Here is a 25318-nt window from a genome sequence, read left to right as displayed (position 1 = left end):
ACAATGTCCCACCGTTCCATTTCCCTGACAACGACACACTTCCGGAAAACGCTCTGTTCAACTTTCTGTTTTTGACTCGAACTTACTTCACATGATCTTTTGTATTGCTGGGTCTTTCGACCACATACTGCATTTGCTATGTAAGATGTAACAGGAATTTACTGCTTATAAGTTCTTCCAGGCATCGACAGTGTTTTAGGTATCTAATTCCGAAGCAGACGACATTTTTGCTGAAGCTAAACAAAGTCACAGTGTGTTCCATATTAATTCGTAGTTCAGCATAGCACGTTCACAATGTCTGTCAGTTCTAATTACAAAGAAGCAAAAGAGAAGTACGAATTGAAGGAAAAGGCTGTTGCATACTACCAGGAAAATGGCGTACCTCAGAAGATGGAAGAGATTCTCAATTCCATGTTCTTTGACAACCCTGAAGATGTGTATGGACATTTGGTGAGTTTTTAAATTATATGTGTGTGTATGTGTGTGTGTGTGTGTGTGTGTGTGTGTGTGTGTGTGTGTGTGTGTGTATGTGTATGTATGTGTGTGTATATGTGTGTGTGTTTGTGTGTGTGTGTGTGTTTGTTTGTGTGTGTGTGTATGTGTGTGTGTGTGTGTGTGTGTTTGTGTGTGTGTGTGAATACATGTGTGTGTGTGTGTGTGTGTGTGGTTGCGTGTGTGTGTGTGCATGTGTACATGCATTTGTGTGTGCATGAATGCGTGTGTGTGGATGTGTGGATGTGTGTTCTCATGTGTTTCTTTTCGAATGTGTGTGCTTCCTGTATGTCTTTGATTTTATGATTTTATACTCCATATGGCTTATTATGAAAACAATCAATTATACATTCAGTTAATCTTTGCAACCTTTCTGTTCACAGGCAAACTATTTTGAGAAGTTTATAAAACCTCCATTGATCACAAAGGTAAGACTAAGAGAGAGAGAGAGAGAGAGAGAGAGAGAGAGAGAGAGAGAGAGAGAGAGAGAGAGAGAGAGAGAGAGAGAGAGAGAGAGAATTGAATTGATTTGAATGGAATTGATTTGAATAGAATTGATTTGAATGGGATTGAATTGAACTTTATTTTATTACGGTGACAGAATAAGCAATCCAAACATATGATTTTTTCATCCGGCCTTCGTCCATTGAGGGGGAACTCTATAAAGAAAATATAAAAGTTCAGCATAAACTTAGTGAATTATGTGCTTTCAATGCAACTGAGCAATTGTAGTGGGTGTGTGTGTGTGTGGGGGGGGGGGTGTGTATATGTGAACCTGAATGTGTTAACTGCATTAATACTTAAAACCCAGTTAGGCCACAAAAAAAATAGGTGTGGTTACGGTAACATAGCCAAAAAAAATAGGGTAGGTAGGTAGGCAATCACTTTTTTTTTTTTAAACTTTTTTTTCTAATGTGTACAAATTAAACCTACTTGACAGGGAAATAAGTGTGCGACTCGGGCGCTTTCGCTTTCATTGCGTTTTTTGCACTGGTTTTTTGTTTTGTTTTTGTTGTTGTTGACAAATGTAATAAAAAGTTATAGGATCGGCCCCTAAAAACAGGGTAGGTCGGGTTACCGTAACCACACCTTTTTTTTTTTTAGGCCTTATGAGGTAAATGAGATTAGCAAAAGAAGGAAACTACACTTCACAACTGGTAATCATACCAATGTTTTCTTTTTTCCCCCAAACAGCTAACAGCTCGCCAGGTATTGAATGGAAGAGGTCATCCTACCATTCAGACTCAAGTCTACTGCAAGATCAAGAATACTGAACGGGTAAGACGAAAACTTCATAAATGTGTAACTAATGCGTTAGTTAGGCATTTACATATATATTGCATCATTAGTACATGTACTAATGATTGTCTTCAGAGGTGAATAATTTAAAAACAAAAAGGTTTTTTTTTTAAAGAAGTACCATTTTCAAAAAAAAGAGAATGATGCTAAAAGAAAAGACACACAGTTACACACAAACACACACTTACACACAAACAGGCACACACACCAAATAGAGAAACTGCAAGAAACATACCCAAATTGGAGCCTGTTTGATTTTCACCAACATTCTTCATAATATTTCATTTCCTTGTTATACCTGATAATGTATACAATATTGTCATTATTTTCACGAGTTTTCATTCACAAACACCTGGTAAATAAATCTCATGTTCCCCATGCAATAACTTGAGGTGGTGAATGGGTTTGAGCTTTCATGTGAAACGTGGATTGTCAAAGTAAAAGCCAATCAGGCTGATTGTTTGATGTGTGGAACCATCGTGGCTTTGGATTTGTGTTTCCGAGGACAACGATTGTAAGCATTCACTCTCAAAGACCCAATCAATGTTGATAATTACCGCGGCGACTCATGGTCAATTTGCAACTTATCTCTGTAATCGCAAAATCTACAACGAAAAGTCATAAACACTTAAAAGAAAAGAAATATGCTCAACACTTCCTGATTTCACAGGTATGATCGCAGCTCTGTACATTTTCAGACTGGAAGAAAAGCGTCAACAAGCTACGTTTGACGTCACATACAAGTTTGACGTGTTATCTCGTGCTACTGTGACAATGCTTTGTGGCCCGGAGTTGGATTCTAAAAATTCGTCTCCCTGTGGGTTATTGTGCATTTTGTTGCACAACCAAAATGATGACAAAAACGATGTTTGGTAGCTTGTTGTCAGACCAGTACTTTGTTGTTGGTCCTCGGGGAGCATATCGCCTTTTGTCTCATATTTATCAACCGCGGCCTTCGGCCTTGGTCGATAAGGCCAAAAAAAAAAATAGGTGTGGTTACGGTAACATAGCCAAAAAAAATAGGGTAGGTAGGTAGGCAATCACTTTTTTTTAAACTTTTTTTTCTAATGTGTACAAATTAAACCTACTTGACAGGGAAATAAGTGTGCGACTCGGGCGCTTTCGCTTTCATTGCGTTTTTTGCACTCGTTTTTTGTTGTTGTTGTGACAAATGTAATAAAAAGTTATAGGGTCGGCCCCTAAAAATAGGGTAGGTCGGGTTACCGTAACCACACCTATTTATTTTTAGGCCTAAAACAAAAGACGATATGGTCCCCTTGGACCAACAAAAAAAGCTGGTCTGTCAACAAGCCACCAAAACATCTTATAATGTTTCCCATCAAAACAAAACCAAAACACAACAGCAACCAGTTTGGGTAAATTCTTCATCAAATTTTCGTCAGACAGTCGTTGACTTCTTCAGGGTGGTAAACAGAACAAGAGGCGAAGCCATCAAGGCTCACGTAAGAAATCGACAAACAGTAACACAAACTCAATCACTCCGTCACACATACACACACACACACACACACACACACACACACACACACACGTACACACACACACACACACACAGAGCATAGGTGAAACTGTGCAAGAAAGCGAGACACTAGATCTAGATCTGTCTGTCTGCATGTAGCCTACTTACAGGGACACGACTGCCAACTAGTCTCGGCCCGCTCAAAATAATAATGACCGAGACTTTCAGTACTTCCTTCGCGTGACGTCTAACCCTCTTACGTCATAATGTGACGTCAATGTAATGTGACGTCTTCAAATGTTAGAGTTTCTACCACAGACATACACACGCACGCACGCACACACATACGCACATACGCACGCACAGACAGACAAAGTTACGATCGCATAGGCTACACTTACGTGAGCCAAAAATACTAATGTTTCCCCTCAAAACAGGTGTACAGTACCTGTGTGAGCCCCTCCCCTAACTCCCACCTGATGGACAATGCCAAACTGGAGGAACGTGAGGCAGATGACCAGCGCAAGGCTGAGTCTGTCAAGATGGCCATCAGCTACATTGGGGACGAAATCTCCACGAAGCTTAAAGGCATGAAACCCAACCAGCAGATGGAGATAGACGCTCTCATAGGGTAAGTTTGTGTGTGTGTGTGTGTGTGTGTGTGTGTGTGTGTGTGTGTGTGTGTGTGTGTAGATGGTGGGTGGGTGTGAGCGCATATGTGACTGTGTTTGCAGGCATGAGTGCGTGGGTGCGTGCATGAGTGGGTGTGTTCTTTTTTCTACTCAACTTCATCATAAAAGAAGTAGAATATACAGGAAAGTTGGCACCAAAATTTAGTATTAATATGTTTTTTATTACCCTGTATCCCATTGTACTGTATTCTCATCATTACCCTTCAAAGCATTGGTTTTAGTCAGGAAATAAAGTTGACTGCCTTAGCTGCTCTGTACCATGACGTTTCTTCATCAAGTCTTACGTACATGTTGAACAAAATGTTCATTCAGTTTGGTTTAGTGACGGCAGAAGAATAGTGCATCACAAGACATTTTACGGCAGTGTTCCTTTACAAACAGAGCACTACATAGCCAAATAAAGTAAAGGTTGTGGTTGTGTTAGTTTGTACATGCAGATGACGTACCTGTTTCATTACCAACCGAGCACTACTTTACCAAATAAAGTAAATCTTGTGGTTGTGTTAGTCTGTACATGCAGATAACGTACGTGTTTCATTACGAACAGAGCACTACTTTACCATATAAAGTAAAGGCTGTGGTTGTGTTAGTTTGTACATGCAGATGACGTACCTGTTTCATTACCAACCGAGCACTACTTTACCAAATAAAGTAAATCTTGTGGTTGTGTTAGTCTGTACATGCAGATAACGTACGTGTTTCATTACGAACAGAGCACTACTTTACCATATAAAGTAAAGGCTGTGGTTGTGTTAGTCTGTACATGCAGATGATCAAGGAGGAGGAATACGCCAGAAAACAGTTGGAGGAAGTTGAGGCGCCAGTTGAGGAAGTGAAGCCCCCAGTGTCCGTCTCACCCAAAGAGAAGAAAGGAAAGGAAAGGAATTCTGCCAAGTGAGGCTTTTTGCTACCATAAATCTTATTTGTTACATGTGTGACAGGGTGAAGCATGTCTCCCTTTCACAGCAGCAGCTCTGCATTGATGGAGTTGTCTCCCTGCCTTGAGCTTTAAAGGCATATGTACTCGATGACTATACACGCTAATTGCTTTACCAACAGCTGGAGACATGCTAAATTAAGTTCCCTGCAAAATATTGTGGTCTAGGACCCCTTCAATGTTGAGATATGTTAATTTTCATTTTGATCTGGATCGTCCTATTTATAGATTTGGCAACACATGTAACGTTGATGCAAGGGAGCTAACACCGCGGCTTTGTTGACATCCTCACTTTTTCAGAGGCTAGAACAAGCTGTAATGCATGTATTATGGTCCGCGCATGGTGACATATCGTCATTATATGGTCTTATGGTGCGTTTGACATCGATTATGGGCAAACTACACTTTGTAAACACGGGATCGCGTACATATGCCTTTAAGCAATTAATAGTAGCTCTATAGTTCGTACGTTTCTGGTACCTCGGCATGACAGCACACCCATGAGATGTAGAGAGCTGTTTGTGGTAGGGTCTAGCTGGCTGCTGTTGTCACCTGGTATGCTCTGGCAAACCTTTGCATTCATATATAGCAGTTTTTATAGGGCTATTTATTTAGCTCAAACTCACTTCTGTTTGACTGGCTTTGCCTCCGAAGGTGATTCAAGCGTTTCATGCACTTGGTTTACCTCGAGGGACCAGTCACAAGTGGCCGTAATGAACAGATGGTCGCTATGGAAAGGTGAATTATATAGAAGAAAAACTCGTCTGAGATCCTTGGGAGTGGTTGTCGTGGGCAGTAGGTCACTTTCGAGCGGTGGTAGCAAGGGCAGGTTTGACCATAAGACCCAATTACTTTTTCAAATGTTCTGTTCATAACCTCTGTAAACTTACCCCCAGTTGAAGATTCCCTTCTTTGTAAGACCTGATTTTCTCCGATTTTTGAGGGTCTTATAAGGGGGGTTCCACTGCCTCTTGTCAAATGTTTGTTCTGTCTTTTCTCAGAGGCAAGGGGGGCAAGTCAGGCAGCGCTGTGGTGATACCAGAGGAGCCGCGTGAGGTATTCGTGCAGGGAGCAGAGTTGGTGAGCGCCGTCAGTCAGGCTGTGTGTGTGGCCGGTGCCAAATCCTTGGAACTGCCAGTGTATCAACACATCGCCAACCTCTACAACCCTGAGGTAAAGAGATTTTTTTTCTTCTTCTTGTGCGTTCATGGGCTGCAACTCCAATGTACACTCACCTTTTTGCACAAGTTGGTTTTCACATGTATGACTCTTTTTAGGCAGCCTTACTCCATTTTCGGAGGATGCGTGCCAGGTGTTTTCATGTTTCTATAACCCACTGTGACATGGATTACAGGCTATCTGCTGTGCGTATATACTTGGTCTTGTGCCTGCCTGTACACATGGAGGAGTATAATGCACTAGCAGGCATGCACAGAAGTTGACCTGGGAGATTGGAAAAATCTCCACCTAGTGGCCAGGATTTGAACATGCAACCTTCCGCATGGGAGGCCAACGTCTTATCCACAAAGCCATTGCATGGACCCGTTGTAAAGGGATTAATGTTAACTTTAAAATGTGCTGTATCCCCTCAAAAAAGAATGTCTCATCAGAGACACGGGAATTACACTGAAGAAAAAAGACGCACACAAAATTAACATAAAAAAAATTAAAATGAAACACAATTTGTTTTTTTGTTTTTTGTTTTTTGTACAAATTTTTACCTTGTGTTTTGCTTTTCTGTCGAAATGGTGCACAACATGTTGGCCGTATCAACACTTTCACATGTTTAATGCTTGTCCTAAAGAGTGATAGTCACTGGTGGTGTGCTCTCTGTTCCTTTATCAGGCAACTCAGCTGCGAATGCCTCTGCCCATGGTTCCGATCATGCAGAGCGGCAAGGCAGCAGCAGGGAAGCATAACTGCATTAAGGAGTTTATGATTATCCCCAGTCCTGGTCTCTCCTACACACAGGTATGTGTTTGGCTGGCTGGTTGGTACGTTGGTTTATGTTCATGTTTGTTTGTTCGGAATGGTCTTTTTGTCTTTGTCTCTGTCTGCATGTCTCTGACACTCTTTTTTTCTGTGTGATTGTCTGTGTGATTTTCTCTCTGTCAGTCTGTCAGTCTGTTTTATCTATCTCTCTCTCTCTCTCTCTCTCTCTCTCTCTCTCAGTTTCTTCTCATCTCTCTCTCTCTGCCACACTCAGTTTCTTCTCATCTCTCTCTCTTTTTCTCTCTCTCTGCTCTCTCCCTTTCTCTCTGTTTCGTGTTCATGATTCATGCAGTTGTTATGAATATAAAGTACATTTTGACAGTTTTGCTAATAAAAAGTAAATAGCAAAACATAAAAAAAACACTGAGTGCAAGGCTTCAGCATTGAGTTGTTTCTAAAATCAACAAGCCGCTGAGTAAAATGAATCTTGAAACTGTTCATTCAATTTTAGTTTTGATTTGATTTTGTTTTTCTTTTTTTCAAGAGTTTGGACTACATCACGGGAATCTACAATTATGTGGAGAAGACCCTGAGTGTCAAGGGAGGGGTAAGTTACGATTCTGTTTCTAACATTCCGTAAAAGTGTGCACAGTGTCTTAGATAAGGGCGCTCACTGCCTGTTGCTTGACAAACTGAATCGAAGTCTCACCATAGTCTCTGTGTATTTTCAGGAAGCTGCCAGATCAGTGTGCAAGACAGGGGCACTTTCTCACAAACATTTCAGTGTATTTTCAGGCAGCTGCCTTCAGAGTGTCTAGGACAGGGGCACTGTGCTTGTACGTGTTTGACAAACTCAAGCACTGTCTCACTATAGTCTCTGTGTATTTTCAAGGAGCTGCCAGCTAAGCTCACGAACATTTCTGTGTATTTTCTGGCAGCTGCCTACTGAGTGTTTGAGACATGGGTCAGTGACCCACCAATGCCTCTGTGTATTTTCAGGTGACTGTCTGTGAAGTACGCGAGACATGGGTCAATTTCTCACCTACATCTCTGTGTGTTTTTCGAGGCAGCTGTCAGCTCAGCTCAGCTCACGAACATCAGTGTGTATTTTCAGGCAGCTGCCCGCTCAGTGTGCGAGACAGGGGCACTCTGCCCGGTGTTTGACAAACCGGAGCAAGGTCTGGACCTCCTGGTGGAGGCAATTACTGCCGCCAACCTGACACCTGGTGAAGACATGCACATTGCCATCAATGCCGCTGCGCACGAGATGTTTGATTTTGTGAGTATATTTTGCATGATACAGTGGAACCTCCTTTTTAGACCCTAAATGTATTTTCAAACCCCTGTTCAGACCCACATTTTTCAGATGAAGGTCTGTACATTTTCCTTCATTTTAAGGCTCCCGCCTTTTTTTAAGACCCGATTTCTTGGATTTGTTCAGATCTTAAAAGTGGGGTTCCACTTTATCTGATACATTTTTTTGTAGAGATAATCAAGCGACAAAAAGAAGCAGAATTTGAAGAGATGCAACACTTTGAAAGGGAGAATTGGATGTTCTTGATTTTGACTTTTGTTGGGTTTTTTTTCTTGAAAAGAGTGAAAATTAGAGAGTTTGAATGCCTTTGTGGTGTGTGTGTGTGTGTGTGTGTGTGTGTGTGTGTGTGTGTGTGTGTGTGTGTGTGTGTGTGTGTGTGTGCCTGAGTGTGTGCGTGTGTGTGTGTGTTGATTTGTTTTCATAACAATATCTCCATTTGATCATTTTCATAAATTTTACTCAACTTTCCAACCTAACAATCATCTGTGCAGGAACCAATATGTAGACATTTGTAGCAAATAACTGAATCACTGATGATCATGGCTGAACACCCTGGCTTCGATCCCTTCAGTAGTGAAATCATGAAAAGATGTTTAAGTCTTATACAGGTGACAATCACATCACCTGAGACTCAAAAAAAATGTTCATGAAAAATGTAAACAAAATGTTTAACTGCAGTGAAACCTGATTACTCCATTTTTTACGGAACATTTTTTGTGGATTTAGAAGAGTAAAGCATCTTCAAGGGAGGTAAACTACTTCAGAATACTCTGCTACTTTCTAAACATGAAGCATTTCATATCTATTTGCACACTGTACTGATCATCAAGCTTCAGCCAGAAACCCAGAACAGTGATGTGCGTATGAATGTTGCTTGCACATATTTGTCACACGTTGTGCACACAATAAACTGCATATGTAAAGACATAATTCTTTCCCATGTGAAAACAATTTGACTATAGATAATACCCATCTCAGTTTTGGCCAAGCTTTTACAACTATATTAGGCCAAATTGCCACTTGGACATACACCAACATTCAACAGCCTGGCTGATTTCTGTGCAGAGTGGGAAGTTTTGGATGAATTATTTTGTTAACAGGCACTAGTCACAGTTTTAATCTGTAAAATTTACTGATAAAACATTTTCATTCTGCTCAAGAATTAGTCGGATGTTGATTTGTGGTCATGTGTCATCCAAGTTTAGGGATGTTCTTTTCTCATGCAAAAAGCCTCATGGCCAGATCTGAGATGGTGATCAGAACCGTTTTCACAGGAAGGACCATAGACCAAATAGCCTGGACCGCCAACTCGTCACGTGACCCTTCGAGGTTACGACTTTCAGGGGCGCGTCGCTTCCGGTTTGAAAGGCCAGCGATTTGAAGACAGTGAAAAGAAAGCACGCTCCAGTTATTTGTGACAATGGGAGGTGACAATGAACTGGATTTTCCAAAACTCCAAACTAAACTTAACAAAACTCATCAAAAAACATGTTCCATATGCACTTTTGCTGAGTTTATTTTAGCATTTTCAGAACTTACCTCGGCAACTTCGTCCATGTTTGCAATCGACACCGGATATCACGTCCCCCTGATTTCTGAAAGGCTTGTAAGCGTAGGTTCCTAAATGCGAGAGGCCGCTACCTCGTAATAGAGAGAAAGAGCGGAGAGAGAGCTAGTTGGCGGTCCAGGATAAATGGTCTATGGAAGGACAGAGCCTTTTAAACTCGATTCCAGACTGTAGATGGCTAGTGTGTGCAACACCAACGATACATAGAGAATACTACATGGCTTCCTATGTGATACCAGGTTTACATGAGTCTTGCTTTTAAATATTGAACTGCAAGCGAAAGCGAGCTTTTTAATATTTGAAAACACAACGAGTGTAAAACTCAGGTATCACATAGGAAGCCATGTAGTATTCTGTTTATCCTACATACTGTACTTGCGTGTCTATTGCTCCAAACGTCCCTCAGTGAAAGCGCCCAGATTGAAGAAGCTTCAAAAAGGAACCTGGATCTCTCCGAAAGCCTCATGTAATCTTTGACTTCAAAGCAAAGAGACGTCCCTCTAGAAAGCATTCGTGACGTGAACGTTCTTAAAATTCTTCCAAGTGTTCAAAGAATGACGTTTGTCTCAGTGACTCGGTATCACGGGCAGTGGAAAATCAGGTCCCTGCCACACACGACCTCTTCACATGCACTGTGGAGTGAACGATATTGTTAAGACATGAGTGGTATGTCGCACGTATGTGGGATAAAAATAATTAGCCTATAATCATCGTAAAACATTATCCTCACCTTGAAGTAATTAAGTTGTCAACAATTTTACGTCATGTATGGTATATGCATGACCATGCAGCCAGAGCAATGTTCCAAATAGTCTCTTGTATAGAAGACAAAACAATGTGCTAGGTAATTAGTCAGTCAGTGTGGATCACAATTGTGAAACTTTCTTCAGACGCCTTACTGAATTAAAGGTCTAGAAGTTGCTAGTATCACACCACATTTGTTTTTCAAGACTTATAGAGCTATTATTGCTAGCACTCTTTATTTGCTTGTTTGTGTGTGTGTTTGTTTGATTTTTCATTGCTTTTGTTTGTTTGTTTGCTTGTTTGTTTGTTTGTTTGTTAAATGTCCCCCAAAAATGTTTTAATTGGAGACTCTAATTAAGTTCATGTGCTAGCTGTAAAAGTTGCCATAAAGTATAAATTCAGCATCTGTGAGATGGACATTTTATGTATCATGTTATGAGCAAAGGGCCAGGTAATTGCACTGATAACACCTGCAAGTTAATTTACATACAGAGCAATGTTTCTCTCTGCATGTGTATGAACATGCACCTATTAGCGTTAAAGGTACACATACCTTCCTTCCTGAGCCTAGACCATTGTGTACGTGACCATCACAGACGTGTCCAGGATTTTAATTAGATAAGACCAACCCTTCACTTGGACTCATTCCAAATATTTCCAGCCTGAATGCTGTCTGTGCAGAGTGGGAAGTTTTAGATGAATTCATATTTAAACTGACACTAGTGTCAAATTATTGAATATTTCATCAGAAATTCCCACGCTGCACAAAAAGCATTCTTCTTCTTCTGCGTTCATGGGCTGAAACTCCCACGTTCACTGGTGTTTTTTGCACGAGTGGATTTTTATGTGTATGACCATTTTTACCCCACCTTTTAGGCAGCCATATGTCGCTTTCGGAGGAAGCATGCTGGGTATTTTTGTGTTTCTATAACCCACCGAACTCTGACATGGATTACAGGATCTTTTTCATGCGCACTTGGTCTTGTGCTTGTGTGTACACACGAAGGGGGATAAGGCACTATAGCAGGTCTGCTCATTTGTTGACCTGGGAGATCGGAAAAATCTCCACCCTTAACCCACCAGGCGGCAGCGGCCGGGATTCGAACCCACGACCTCCTGCTTGGGAGGCCGGCGTCTTACCACCAGGCCACTGCGCCCGTCAAAAGCATTGAGGATGTTGATGTTTGGTATGTGTCCAAGCAGACGGATGGTCCTATCCAATGTAAAAACCTGGACACATCTGTGGTGGCATACTCAATCCTTTATATGCATGGTAAGATAGGTGTCTTTAAAGAACAATCATTTCACTGTAGTAGCTGTCTTGGCTGAGGCAGACTTTCATTGCATGCGAGTAATGTGCACCACATCTCTGATGTTCTTTCTCCATTTACCTGAGCTTAGTACATGTACTGTAATTTAACGGGGCATTCATGTATCTAAAACAAAGTTGAATTCGGTAAAGCCTGATTGGGCCAAGTTGACTCCATGAAGCTGGCTGCATGAAGCTTGGCACTCTTTTTTCAGTAAAAGACTTTTTTAATTCTTCGCGGAGTCAACTTTGGGTTCAATTAAGGGCAACCTTCACATGTTGTAACAAAAATAATTTACAAGACACGTTTTTCCAAGGAGAGAGATGATCTGCTAGATGGTTTTATCTAAGTACATGTATCCCTAACTAATCTCACGTTTTTTTTTATAAGAGAGAACCATTTTATCAAGATTATGTTTTGTCATCAGTTATTTTCCTTTAAGTGATAAAACCAGATGTGGTTTTGGAAACTTTCACATCAGTGTGTTGAATTTGTTGAAATGCAAACAAGACAGAAGAAAAAAAAAAGTCTATTTTAGATAGTTGATTGTCTTTTGCTAGTTGAATATTCCTTTCCATGTACTGTATTTTCAAAATAAAAATGTGTAAAATTCTGGAAACTTGTGGTTAATGGGAACCGTATGTCAGTTAATAACCTTTATTCCATACCCTAAAACACCGTTTTCCCGTCTGCAGAGTGCTCATCAGTTGTTTGCTTATGTTCCTTCAGGAGAAGGGGAAGTACGAGGTGACTACTGGGCAACCGAAGTCAGGAGATGACATCGTTGACTTCTGGGTGGAGCTGATGAGTCGTTATCCAGCTATCATGGTCATCATTGACCCCTTGAGGAAACAGGTACAACAAAGAAATCCTGTTTTTTTTTTTATTTTTTTCCTTCTTATTTTTGAAGATGCATATAGCATAGTCTTGTATTTTCTGATGTTATTTGATGTTGATGTCTGATGTTGTTGTCATGTACCAAAAAGAAATAAAACCATGTTGAAAAAAAATAAATAAATAAAAGGAAACAATGGCAACAAAAAACAAACAAACAAAAACTAAAGAAATCCAATATAGTGGAACCCCCTTCTTTCGGCCTTCAAGAATCTAAGAAAATCAGGTCTTAAAAAGGAGGGAGTCCTAAAATGGAGGTAAATTTACAGAGGCCAAGAACAGAAAATGTGAAAAATGAGGGTCAAAGGAGGAAGTCTTCAATTGGGGGGTTGTAAAAGGGGGGTTCCATTGTACAGATATATTGCTAACGTTCTAAAAGAACACTTATTTCTTTTATGTACCTTTCAGCAATTGGTGCCGTCAGTTTTGGAAAGTATAAAATGTGGCGTTCAAACTCTAACCCTGTAAAGATATATGATACAAAAGTCTGCTGATATTTGTTTATTTGTTTCGTGAACAGTAACTATATCTCAAATTGGCAGAATCATATTCATCAGGTTATTGCCAGGAAAAGAGGATCAGGTGGCCCAAGTACTCACTAGAAATCCAAGTTCCTCTTTCGTGAAACCATGCGTTAACATTTGTGTGCAACTCTGTTGGTGTTATTTTTAGGAAAAAAACCAGTGGATGCGACTGTGTGATCGAATCACAGAGCGATGTTTTGTTGGCGGAAACAGAATCTACCCCCGCGCAAGTTTACTGAAGGATGCAACCCTTCCAGATCCGATCATGTCGGGAGCAAGCGTTCTTGCCTTTGAAAACCTCACACATGTCTCAGACCTGTGCGCCTGTGTCAAGAAAATGGAAGGTGAGAGTCCATCCAGCAGTTTCCTTTTCTGTTGTCATCAGGCCTGAGGTGAACAAACCGAAAGTGGTGCCACCCAAACAGGAGAGAACAAACCGCGGGTCTGATTCGTTGAAATCACAACAAAACTCAATTTCAACCAATCCAACACCGCGGCTGGCTACCACCCGGTTGATTATAACTTTCTCGTACATCTCGGCCCTGATCACTGGGAACATGTCTCTGGTTGAGGTTGTCAGTAGTAAAACCTTGATCTGTGACTGTGAAAGTGTGCTTGCTATCGCGCGACCTCTTTTGATGAAGATACACAAAATATTGGATACGTTGCTTTTTAACAAAATATTTTTTAGGAGAGATGGTTGTTAGAGTGAGAGTCATTAAAGGCTCAAAATGATCAGGAATATTGTGGTGGCCATGCACAATACAAACATAATTAAGATTCTTCAGGATTTCGTTTGTCAAACAACCCTTTTATAATGCTGTGTTTTTTGCCGGAGTCGCATAATGGTTAGAGCGCTTGCAGTCTCACGCTGGCAGTCGGGAATCGACCCCCACTCAGGGCAAATAAAATTACTCAATTTTTCTAAGTGCTCTCCAGTCAACCCAGCTTGAAAAGGGTACCTGGTACTGTTTAGAGCCGGGGAGGGTTAAGGCTGGGATGGAGATTAGATGGGCACCTCCCTCGAAAAGCGGGCCCTTGAAAAGTTGAGATCTCGAACATCTCGCTTCCATTTAGCATATAACCCCATTCCTGTCCTTAAGAGGCCAACAATATGTATAATATATGCCTGTAGGACATTAATATATCCTGAAAAAAGATCTCGCTCCCCAACGATTCATATTAGTTTTGAGACGAGCATTTGGCTTTGGCCTTTGCCTTAGCCGCTAGGGTTGGTGTAATCTTACACTTGTCTGTATCAGTCTGCCTTGTAGGTGAGGATAGATGTCTAGAACAGTGTGGTGCAGTTTCCTTGAATGAGGGTGCAGTGTTTGGTATGGAACTGAGGCACGTCAGCCATGACGGTGCCCGAGCTAAAAATTGGCGGGTACTGCACACAGCACTGTAAACATTCCCCCACCTTTCACCTGTCTCGCCACCATCCGCCCTACCGTCTCATAACTATAATGGGAATACATGTATACCTTTACCTTTACCTTTGTTGTAATAACTGCAGATATAGGTGATGGTTGTTTTGTTCTTTCCCTAGATGCTGGAAACCAGGTAATCCTCACTGCTCGTGCTGGTGAAACCCAGGATGATTTTCTTGCTGATCTCGTGAGTATACAGTATTTTTATTTTTATTTTTTCTGTGAATTTTGTGTGTATTTTTTCATGGTACAGTACGCATCCCCCTATTAAGACCTCCAAAAATCTGAGAAAATTAGGTCTTAAAAAGGAGGGAGTTTTTTAAATGGGGGTAAATTTACAAAGGCTATGAACAGAAAGTCTGAGAAAAGAGGGTCTTAAATTGGGGGGTCTTAAAAGGGGGGGGGGGGTCCACTGTATTTGTGTCAGAATTGTTCAGGAGATGACCAGCCATGCTTTCTTTTTACAAGCTGTAAAAAATGAAGCAGTGATGTTTAATTATCAATGCACTGAAACGTTTTCTTAAAGACAATCCATTTTAAGACTTATCTCTATATTAAAACCTGATTTTCCGAGACTTTCTCTTCAGAGTACGTGTCAGTAAATTGACCACAGTTTAAAAACTCTCTCTCTTTTAAGACCTACATTTTTCAGATTTGTGAAAGTCTTAAATTGAGGGCTCCCTTCTTTTACAGTCCTGTGGAAAGAGTATGTCTTCAAAAACAAAACGAAAGAAAAGTTACCTCACAAAATCTGAGAAAACAGGGTCTTAGAGGAAATCGTAGGGGGGTTCATTTACAGAGGTTATGAACAGAAAGTCTGAGAAAACAGGGTCTTAGAGGGAATCGTAGGGGGGTTCATTTACAGGTTATGAACAGAAAGTCTGAGAAAACAGGGTCTTGGAGGGAATCGTAGGGGGGTTCATTTACAGAGGTTATGAACAGAAAGTCTGAGAAAACAGGGTCTTAGAGGGAATCGTAGGGGGGTTCATTTACAGAGGTTATGAACAGAAAGTCTGAGAAAACAGGGTCTTAGAGGGAATCGTAGGGGGGTTCATTTACAGAGGTTATGAACAGAAAGTCTGAGAAAACAGGGTCTTAGAGGGAATCGTAGGGGGTTCATTTACAGAGGTTATGAACAGAAAGTCTGAGAAAACAGGGTCTTAGAGGGAATCGTAGGGGGGTTCATTTACAGAGGTTATGAACAGAAAGTCTGAGAAAACAGGGTCTTAGAGGGAATCGTAGGGGGTTCATTTACAGAGGTTATGAACAGAAAGTCTGAGAAAACAGGGTCTTAGAGGGGGGTTCATGCATTTACAGAGGTTATGAACAGAAAGTCTGAGAAAACAGGGTCTTAGAGGGAATCGTAGGGGGGTTCATTTACAGAGGTTATGAACAGATAGTCTGAGAAAACAGGGTCTTAGAGGGAATCGTAGGGGTGTTCATTTACAGAGGTTATGAACAGAAAGTCTGAGAAAACAGGGTCTTAGAGGGAATCGTAGGGGGGTTCATTTACAGATGTTATGAACAGAAAGTCTGAGAAAACAGGGTCTTAGAGGGAATCGTAGGGGGGTTCATTTACAGAGGTTATGAACAGATAGTCTGAGAAAACAGGGTCTTAGAGGGAATCGTAGGGGGGTTCATTTACAGATGTTATGAACAGATAGTCTGAGAAAACAGGGTCTTAGAGGGAATCGTAGGGGGGTTCATTTACAGATGTTATGAACAGATAGTCTGAGAAAACAGGGTCTTAGAGGGAATCGTAGGGGGGTTCATTTACAGAGGTTATGAACAGATAGTCTGAGAAAACAGGGTCTTAGCGTAGGGGGGTTCATTTACAGAGGTTATGAACAGAAAGTCTGAGAAAACAGGGTCTTAGAGGGAATCGTAGGGGGGTTCATTTACAGAGGTTATGAACAGAAAGTCTGAGAAAACAGGGTCTTAGAGGGAATCGTAGGGGGGTTCATTTACAGAGGTTATGAACAGAAAGTCTGAGAAAACAGGGTCTTAGAGGGAATCGTAGGGGGGTTCATTTACAGAGGTTATGAACAGAAAGTCTGAGAAAACAGGGTCTTAGAGGGAATCGTAGGGGGGTTCATTTACAGAGGTTATGAACAGATAGTCTGAGAAAACAGGCTCTTAGAGGGAATCGTAGGGGGGTTCATTTACAGAGGTTATGAACAGAAAGTCTGAGAAAACAGGGTCTTAGAGGGAATCGTAGGGGGGTTCATTTACAGAGGTTATGAACAGATAGTCTGAGAAAACAGGGTCTTAGAGGGAATCGTAGGGGTGTTCATTTACAGAGGTTATGAACAGAAAGTCTGAGAAAACAGGGTCTTAGAGGGAATCGTAGGGGGGTTCATTTACAGAGGTTATGAACAGAAAGTCTGAGAAAACAGGGTCTTGAAAGGGAAGGAGCTCGAGTGTTAAATTGGGGGACAGAAACTCAAAAGGGGAGTTCCACAGTAATATTATTCCCTTTTTCTCTTGCACATAGGCGGTGGGGATGAATGTGCGATTCATCCAGATAGGGGCGCTGAACCGTGATGATTCCACTGTATATTCATTCCTTTTTCTCTCGTTCATGCAGGCGGTGGGGATGAATGTGAGATTCATCCAGATGGGGGCACCCAACCGTGGCGAGCGTGTGAGCAAGTACAACCGCCTGCTGCAGATAGAGAGCGAGCTGGAGGCGAGTGGCAAGCTCGCACCTCAAGTTGACCACGAGTTCAAACACATTGCACTGCCAGATAATGAGGAGGGGGAGCTAGGCGCGGCCATCTCTCCCACCATCTCCCCCAGGAAAGAGGAGGGCAAGGAGAGAGGAAAGAAGAAATAAACCGTGCTTTGCAGACAAGTGAGAGGACAAACAGTGGGGTAATAAGACCAAGGGAGAGTTGTGGTAGTGTATAGAATTTTAAAAATCCATGGAAAAATAAGAGGAAAAGTGGAGTATCAAGAACAAAGAAGTGGCCTATGAAAGGAAAGAAGAAACATTTTCATCAGTTCTTTGCAGACAAGTGAGAGGACAAACAATGGGGTGTTAATAACTAAGGAGGGTTGTGGTGGAATGTGAAAGAAAAGAAGTCAATAATGTTTGCAGAAAAATTAGAGGAAAACTGAAGTATCAAAACCAAAGAAGGGTTGTGGTGAAACATAAAAGAAAAGAAGAAATAATCAAGATCTTTACGGAAAAATTACAGGTAAAACAGTAAAGCTTAAGACCGAAGGAGGGTTGTGGTAGCACATGTGTTTCATTTGATCAGAAAATGTCAATGTTAACATTGAAAGTAAAGTTGAATTTGGACGTAACTCTTCAGCTTTTCACAATATTTGAGCACCAAATTCAAAGGAGAACTATGATGTGACCTCTTTTTTGTTTGATCAAAATGTCAGTGTTAACATTGAAAGCAACATGAAACTTTTGCATTAAATTTATGTTTCTGACAAATAATGGAGCAACAAGACCAGCAGAGAATTGTGGTTTGATGTCTTCCTTGTTTGATAGGAACAAATTCAGTGTTCACACTTAAAACAAAATGGAATTTTGGCATAGGCTTTAGAAAAATAATATTAAAGCATAAAATAAGAAGAGGAGAAGCTGTCATATGCCTCTTTTCATGTTTATTATTGATGTGAGTTGCTGTAAAATGTTAAAAAAAAAAAATGTTGGTAAAGATTGTCAGAATAAACTGTACATAAACATTTGCAGTTTATTTTATCAGCAGGCTGAGTGATATTTTGAAAATGTTGAAACTGTAGTTGTATTTTGATCACACACAAATGAACACTGATGCTAATGCACACACACACACACACACACACACAGAGTTTAAAGAACTAACAGTTTAATTTGAAGCTCTATTTTTTCATTTGGTTTATTAAAAACACAGTTGGTATAAAAAAAATATAAAAAAGGCTCTTTCAAAGGTTTTGATAATAGACCGTGCAAAAAAACACTGCGGCTTTAACGTTTGTACATGTCTCATAAAAAATTACTATCCATTAATTTGCGTGCAGTACCCGGCAAAAGAAACTAACTTCACTCGCGCACACTGTTCTCAAATAAGAAGCAAAGAGACAACACATACAAAACAAACATTTATTCGACTATAGTACTTCCTATGCCCGCAACAGAAAGTTCGTCTGCTACCAAACAAAGGCAAGGTCCTACCCTCTCCTTTGTGACATAAATTTCCTTTATTCGACTGCCGGTAAAATATCCTGCACAAATCTGTTTTTCGTTTTGAGATACCTTTTCCGGCTCATATTTTGCAACAGTTTGAAAATGATCGAACAAATAACTTGCAACAGAGTGCATTAGTGTGGCTTGTTTTTTTTGCGCTGAGTACTATACAAGAAAAAAGTTTGCAGAAAACAATCAACACTTAATCACAACTAAATAAACCAACACTAATTGTTTTTCGATGCAACTTTTCAGATTTTGCATCAGGTTCTGTTCATATCTCCCACCATCAACCGCATATCAGTAGTATGTAATGCCTTTCTTGTTTGTTTTTTCTGTTGGTTAATGTTTAACCTATTTTTGACAAGAGCGATGCTGAATGCCGATTGGTATTACAACAACAAAAGCCAATCGCTCATAACAACAAAAGCTGAGATTCATTTTCATTGCTGACAATACGCTATCTTCTGAAAGTGTCTCTGTTTTCTCTATTTTCTGTGTATTATATATCACAAATGACATTTCATTAAAAAAAATGATGTCATACCAGTAAGTTAATTAGTACATGTGAAATGATGAGCACCTCATGTATTCTTCAGAATTCCACTCTCACATGGACTCTTTTCCTTTCTCTTTCTTCACATATAGATTCATATTCATGATCAGAAACATTGTTCAGAAAAAGAAGGCCTGCATGATCACGGGAACATACAATGAAACCCGGGAAGTCTTAACAAGGGGGTTCAAATCAAATCAAATTAACTATATTATCTCACTGCAATTTCTCCATGTGTGATAATAAAGTTAATTTGATTTGATTTGAACCCCCTTGTTAAGACCACCCAACAAATTTACAGATGTTATGACAAGACATACCAACCATGCAACACAATTATCCCCCATCATGCTAAAAGGGGATAATCAATGAAACACAAGCCTTTTGATCAGTCAAGTTCATTTTTACTGGACTGATAAATCAACATAGGTAAAGGTTTTGGCATAAAAACTTCTGCTTCAACTTCTGTTGTCTGTTGTTCTCGGAAATGTAGATCGAATGGAATAGAACGCCAACTGAATAGCGATAAGCCGTTTTAGAAACGGCTCACTTGCAGGTTGCTTTCGCTTTATCATAAACTCATTTATACCTAAGGCCGAAATGTATTTATTTACAGAAATCTCGAATTCTAGGGTCATAAAAGGAGGGGGGGAGGGGGTGGAGGAGGAGGAATGGTCTTGAGAGAAATTCAAGTTTTACACCCTCACGGCAAAGCCATTAGGGTGATGTTCCTGGGTTTTAACCTGACTTTAGATGAGATACACAAGTGTATGCGTGTTTAGGTGGTATCAGCCATCTGCACTTATGGCAGAATGACCGAGGTCTTTTACGTGCCACTGTGGTGACACGGGGGTGGGAGATGGATACCGTCTCTGGGTCTGCACATAAGGTTGACCTGTGTCCGGCCCGGTGTGACGTTTTCATCTTTCGCCGTGTTGATATTTCGCTTCTCGGCCTCGTTCATCTAGTATAAACTCTACACTGAACCAAAAAAACACCCTTCGATAGTATTGATGAGCGACCTTGTGTACCTTACATTCATGGTGCCAAATTTGTGCAACCAATTTGTTTTATTTAACTTAGAAATTTGATTCATCCTAAAATGTTTTCCTTCTTACTCAAGAGACGTAACCGATCAGCTTTTTTCGAAGAATTCGATTTTGGGGGTGAAATCTATTAAATATTACCACCAATTTTCTTCACATGCAAGAAACTGACATGCTTTTCGTCCATAAATAATTTCACTTCTTAATTTTACCAGGAAACAACATTTCACTCTTGAGTATATGTCGAGGGGGAAATATGTACACAGGCGAAAGATGAAATCGTGACACCGGCCCGGATTTGAACCAGCGACATTTTGATCACAAGTCCAGTGCTCTACCACCTGAGCTACCCGGGTCTTAAAACAAGGGAGTCTTATAAGGAGGGTTCCACTGTACAATGTTCAGTTCTCAGGGAAGGCCATAACGCACAACCTTTCACCGCACACACTTTGATTCATGACTTGAAGATATTGACAGTCATTTTACAGATAAAATGTGCAATGATTAACCAAAGATGACAGTTTATACAACAGCAAAAATGAAACACAAGTAAAGGTGTACATTTTCAGCAGTTTGTTAGCACCTCTCACTCTAATTTCATACTTAAATTAAGTATCATCTTTCTTACTCCTTATGGATTTCTAATACCCCTTCATACAGGTCTTTGGCGTAAATTGAACAACCATCCGTTGCCCCACCCAAATTTGGATCGCATAGAGAAAGATCATTGAAACTTTCATTGACTGTGGTGAGAATATTAAAATGACTGCTAGAAATTGCCGATATACCAAGAAAACTATTACATTTTCTGCAAAATAGGCCAATTTGAGGCTATACTAGCAACTTTTATTAAATGTGGTGGGTATAATGAAAGGAAAGCTGGACACTGCGAAACTTATCCATAAAACAATTATTTTGTTCTGAAAAATAAGTGAAAGTAAAGGTGGATATAATGAAAACTTTCATATGTGTGGAGGGGATAATGAAATCAAAGCAAGATGCTGCTAAGTGTGACAAAGAAACAGCTACTTTTTCTGCGGAAAAAATGACAATGAATGTGGCTGTTATTGAGATGGTGTTTGAAAAATGAATTGTCTCCCTTGATGCACAAAATACTGAAATCAATGAATTATTCCCCTTGATGCACAGACGGCCAAGGCTGTCATACTATGCACAACCACATAACTTGCTTTTATTTTATTATATAGAAATACTTGCAAATAAAGGAAACAGAATAAAAAACAAAAATAACTCACACTATTCCCACACTTACTAAAACATAGGCAATTACACCTACAAACAATTAACACCTTTATTTCATAGTCTCATATCGCACTAGTGATATTTTTTTACTTTCAATGCACTTTTCATGCAGATAAATTCTACTTTCACTGATACATTATCTAAGAAAACCTTACATTTTTGGGAAGATACACATCAATACAAAAACACGATACAGTGTATGCAAAATAGAGAACACAGATGCTGCTTTACTATAAAAAAAAAACAAGTCGCATAAGGCGAAATTACTACATTTAGTCAAGCTGTGGAACTCACAGAATCAAACTGAACGCACTGCATTTTTTCACAATGACCGTAGTCCGCCGCTAGTGCAAAAGGCAGTGAAAGTGACGAGCCTGTTCAGCGCGGTAGCGGTTGTGCTGTGCTGCATAGCACGCTTTACTGTACCTCTCTTCGTTTTAACTTTCTGAGCGTGTTTTTAATCCAAACATATCATATCTATATGTTTTTGGAATCAGGAACCGACAAGGAATAAGATGAAATTGTTTTTAAAATGATTTTGGAAATTTAATTTTAATCATAATTTTTATATTTTTAATTTTCAAAGCTTGTTTTTAATCCGAATATAACATATTTATATGTTTTTGGAATCAGAACATGATGAAGAATAAAATAAAAGTAATTTTGGATCGTTTCATATTTTTTTTAATTTTTTTTTTATTCTCTTTTTGTACATTTTTTTTTTTTTTGATCATCATGAATCAGATTTGGCAAAACACGTTTAAACCGTTCTGCAATGCACGTTGATGCAATCTTATAGACCGTATTTAACAGAGTAATTGGTCTCCAATTTTTCAAAAGTGTTTTATTTTTCCCTTCCTTTGGAATACATACTATAACGCCCTGTCTCTGAGTCACTGACATTTCTCCTTTCTCAAATCCACAATTTATAGACCGTAACATAAACTTTCCTAAGTCAGAATAGAAAAACTTGAAGAATTCCGCAGTGTACCCGTCTGATCCTGGGCTTTTGTCGTTGTTTAATTTTTTCACAGCTTTGAGTAGCTCACATTGAGTAAGTCTACCTTCCAATTGTTTACTCTCAGCATCTGTTAATACAGGATGAGCCAGGTTTTCATCAATCTCTTGATTTACCAGTTCGGCTTCTCTTGAAGTATATAATTCCTCATAAAAAGTCTGTGCTTCCTTAACAATTAAAGCATTATCATGAATAATTTCACCATCATCTTTCTGCAGAAAACACATGGACTTCTGGACAAACTGTCTTTTCTCCAAATTACAAAAATATTTTGTATTTTTTTCCCCTTCTCCAATCCACTTCGCACGGGATCTAATTATCATACCATCCACTTTTTTCTGCCTTATTTGACTTAACTCCTGTCGTGTTTGCTCTAAAAGTTGAATATTATACTCTGTCAAGTTACTTTCCAAAGTGTATATTTGAGAAAGAAGATCTTTTTCTTTTCTGTTACTTTCCTTTTTTTTATATGAGGAATATGAAATGCATCTACCTCTTATTTCCATCAACAACATCTCAAAAAACAACTGATCATCAATCAATAGCTGTAGATCATCATCGTCAATCAAGTCAATATTGTCCACATTATAAACAGGTAAAGCATATTGTATCTTTACATCAACAATAACCTTCTTCACTATATTTACAAATTCCATGTCTGTCAACAGTGAATTATTAAACTTCCAAAAGGGTCTATCATATTTTTAATGACCAAAGTCATTAATTAATTTTTAAGCCTCCAAACTGAAATGCAATACCGAAGTCCGGCCTTCGTCGAAGATTGCTTGGCCAAAATTTCAATCAATTTGATTGAAAAATGAGGGTGTGACAGTGCCGCCTCAACTTTTACAAAAAGCCGGATATGACGTCATAAGACATTTATCGAAAAAATGAAAAAAGGTCTGGGGATATCATACTCAGGAACTCTCATGTAAAATTTCATAAAGATCGGTCCAGTAGTTTAGTCTGAATCGCTCTACACACACACACGCACAGACACGTACACACACACACACACACACACACACACACACACACACACATACACCACGACCCTCGTCTCGATTCCCCCTCTATGTTAAAACATTTAGTCAAAACTTGACTAAATGTAAAAAAGAATAATAATAACATCTCCATGCTCTAAATAGAATACAGTGGAACCCCCCTTTTAAGACCTCAACAAATCTGAGAAAATCAGGTCTTAAATAGGAGGGAGTCTTAAATTGGGGGGGTCTTAAAAGGGGGGTTCCACTGTACTGCAAAATATTTGCAAACCATGATAACAGGATCACATTCAGTGAGTACCTGAAGACAGAAACACTTCTGCAACTCACTTTCTATTGCTAAAATACGTCTGTGTGCATTTAAAAAAACAATCAAAGAAACACTGAGAGGCACACAAAACATGAGTTCAAAAATGTATGCGATGAAAAAGAGAAGTATTTCCCTACTCGCTCTCAAAGGTGGCTTCATCCATCTCGGACAAACGTGACAACTGCTTTGGTCCTCTGGGTTTAGGCACTGGCTTGTCCGGCGTCCGGAGTTGTACTGTAAAGGATAAGGATAAAGGATAAGGATAAAGATAAGGATAAGATTTCATATTGTCCTGTGAGGTTACCCTCATGGAAATTCGGGCTGCTTTCTCACTTGGGAAAGGGAGCTGCCATACAGTACGGCGCTACCCTTTTTTTTCTCCTGCATGCGTGTATTCATGTTTCCAAGCCCTGAGACTTTCGCTGTGAACTTGGGTTCTTTATCGTGCGCATGCATGCACACAGGGGTGTTCGGACACCGAGGAGAGACAGCACAAAGTTGACTCTGGGAAATAAATCCCTCACCGAACGTGGGGATCGAACTCACGCCGATAGTGACAACTTGTTTTGAAGCCAGCGGCGCTACCGACTGAGCTATTTCCCCACAAAATAGGGGTGGAAAGAACAGGGAAGAGATGCCAGGTCAAAAATGATGTGTCTTCCCACATGTTTACTTGCAGTTAGTATGCTTCTGTACACTGTGCATATCTCGCTTCATGAATGAGTCTTTTGTTAACTACAGTCGAACTCGCTTAAGACGAATCACTGGGGATCGGGAAATAAGTTCGTCTTAACCGAAATTCGCATTAAGAGAATTGATTGATTTTTTTACTGTCACAATTTTAGAAGTAAAATTTAAAAAGTCGTGTAAAAGCATGTACATGCACATTCTGATCAATCTCCGATTTCATGGTGTCCACCAGTTCTGGTGCAATCTACCCTGGCCAAGTTTCCTCTCAAGACATCAAAGAGACCGAACTCCCCATAGGTTAAACTCGGTCACTGACCCGGGTGCAGGAAGTGTTTCCTCTCTCATATGAAAGGGGAACCACCTCTCATAGCTAAAACTGGGTCAATGACCCCTGGGAAGAAGGTCAGTGTCTATAAAGAAGGCCACCCAGCCATCACAATGGACCTGCCTTTGATCTCGCCTCACACGCAGATCCTTGTACCCTTGTGACTTTTAGAGAAAAAAGGGGCTCTGGGGCGATGAAAACGTGTTTGTTAAAAGAGGGGTTCGTTATGCAAATGATATGATATGTCGATCTCGGGACGAGTTTAAAGATTTCGCCATAAGCGTGAGTAAATTACAGACATTATGCA

The 25318-nt window shown here is 40.0% G+C and overlaps 2 protein-coding genes across 2 annotated transcripts in view; one reads left to right on the top strand and one right to left on the bottom strand.

The window, feature by feature from the left end:
• Positions 1-14: 14 nt before the first annotated feature.
• Positions 15-18906, top strand: LOC138982129 (enolase 4-like). Its single transcript, XM_070355348.1, has 13 exons — positions 15-450; positions 876-920; positions 1687-1770; positions 3709-3902; positions 4720-4857; positions 5902-6073; positions 6746-6871; positions 7377-7439; positions 7947-8111; positions 12498-12623; positions 13335-13530; positions 14736-14803; positions 17204-18906. Exons 1-13 carry the CDS (start codon positions 295-297, stop codon positions 17450-17452), a joined length of 1782 nt encoding a protein of 593 aa, XP_070211449.1. The 5' UTR covers positions 15-294; the 3' UTR covers positions 17453-18906.
• LOC138982131 (shootin-1-like) overlaps positions 18474-25318 on the bottom strand; it is a gene marked incomplete in the record, with an annotated part of 36090 nt that continues 29245 nt past the window's right edge. The window contains 1 exon segment of the mRNA XM_070355350.1: positions 18474-24230. Within this exon segment, the coding sequence (XP_070211451.1) occupies positions 24130-24230 (101 nt within the window).

Source organism: Littorina saxatilis, linkage group LG12 (assembly GCF_037325665.1).
Source record: "Littorina saxatilis isolate snail1 linkage group LG12, US_GU_Lsax_2.0, whole genome shotgun sequence".
Taxonomy (NCBI): domain Eukaryota; kingdom Metazoa; phylum Mollusca; class Gastropoda; order Littorinimorpha; family Littorinidae; genus Littorina; species Littorina saxatilis.
The sequence above is the reverse complement of the archived record's forward strand: the minus strand, read 5'-3'. Positions and strand labels throughout refer to the sequence as shown.

What these genes read in the sequence shown, in the direction of transcription:
- LOC138982129 (XM_070355348.1), top strand. Translation starts at nt 295, where the DNA reads ATGTCTGTCAGTTCTAATTACAAAGAAGCAAAAGAGAAGTACGAATTG. An exon ending in AACCTCCATTGATCACAAAG is followed by an intron (nt 921 to 1,686) that starts GTAAGACTAAGA and finishes TCCCCCAAACAG; the next exon opens with CTAACAGCTCGCCAGGTATT. An exon ending in CGCACGAGATGTTTGATTTT is followed by an intron (nt 8,112 to 12,497) that starts GTGAGTATATTT and finishes ATGTTCCTTCAG; the next exon opens with GAGAAGGGGAAGTACGAGGT.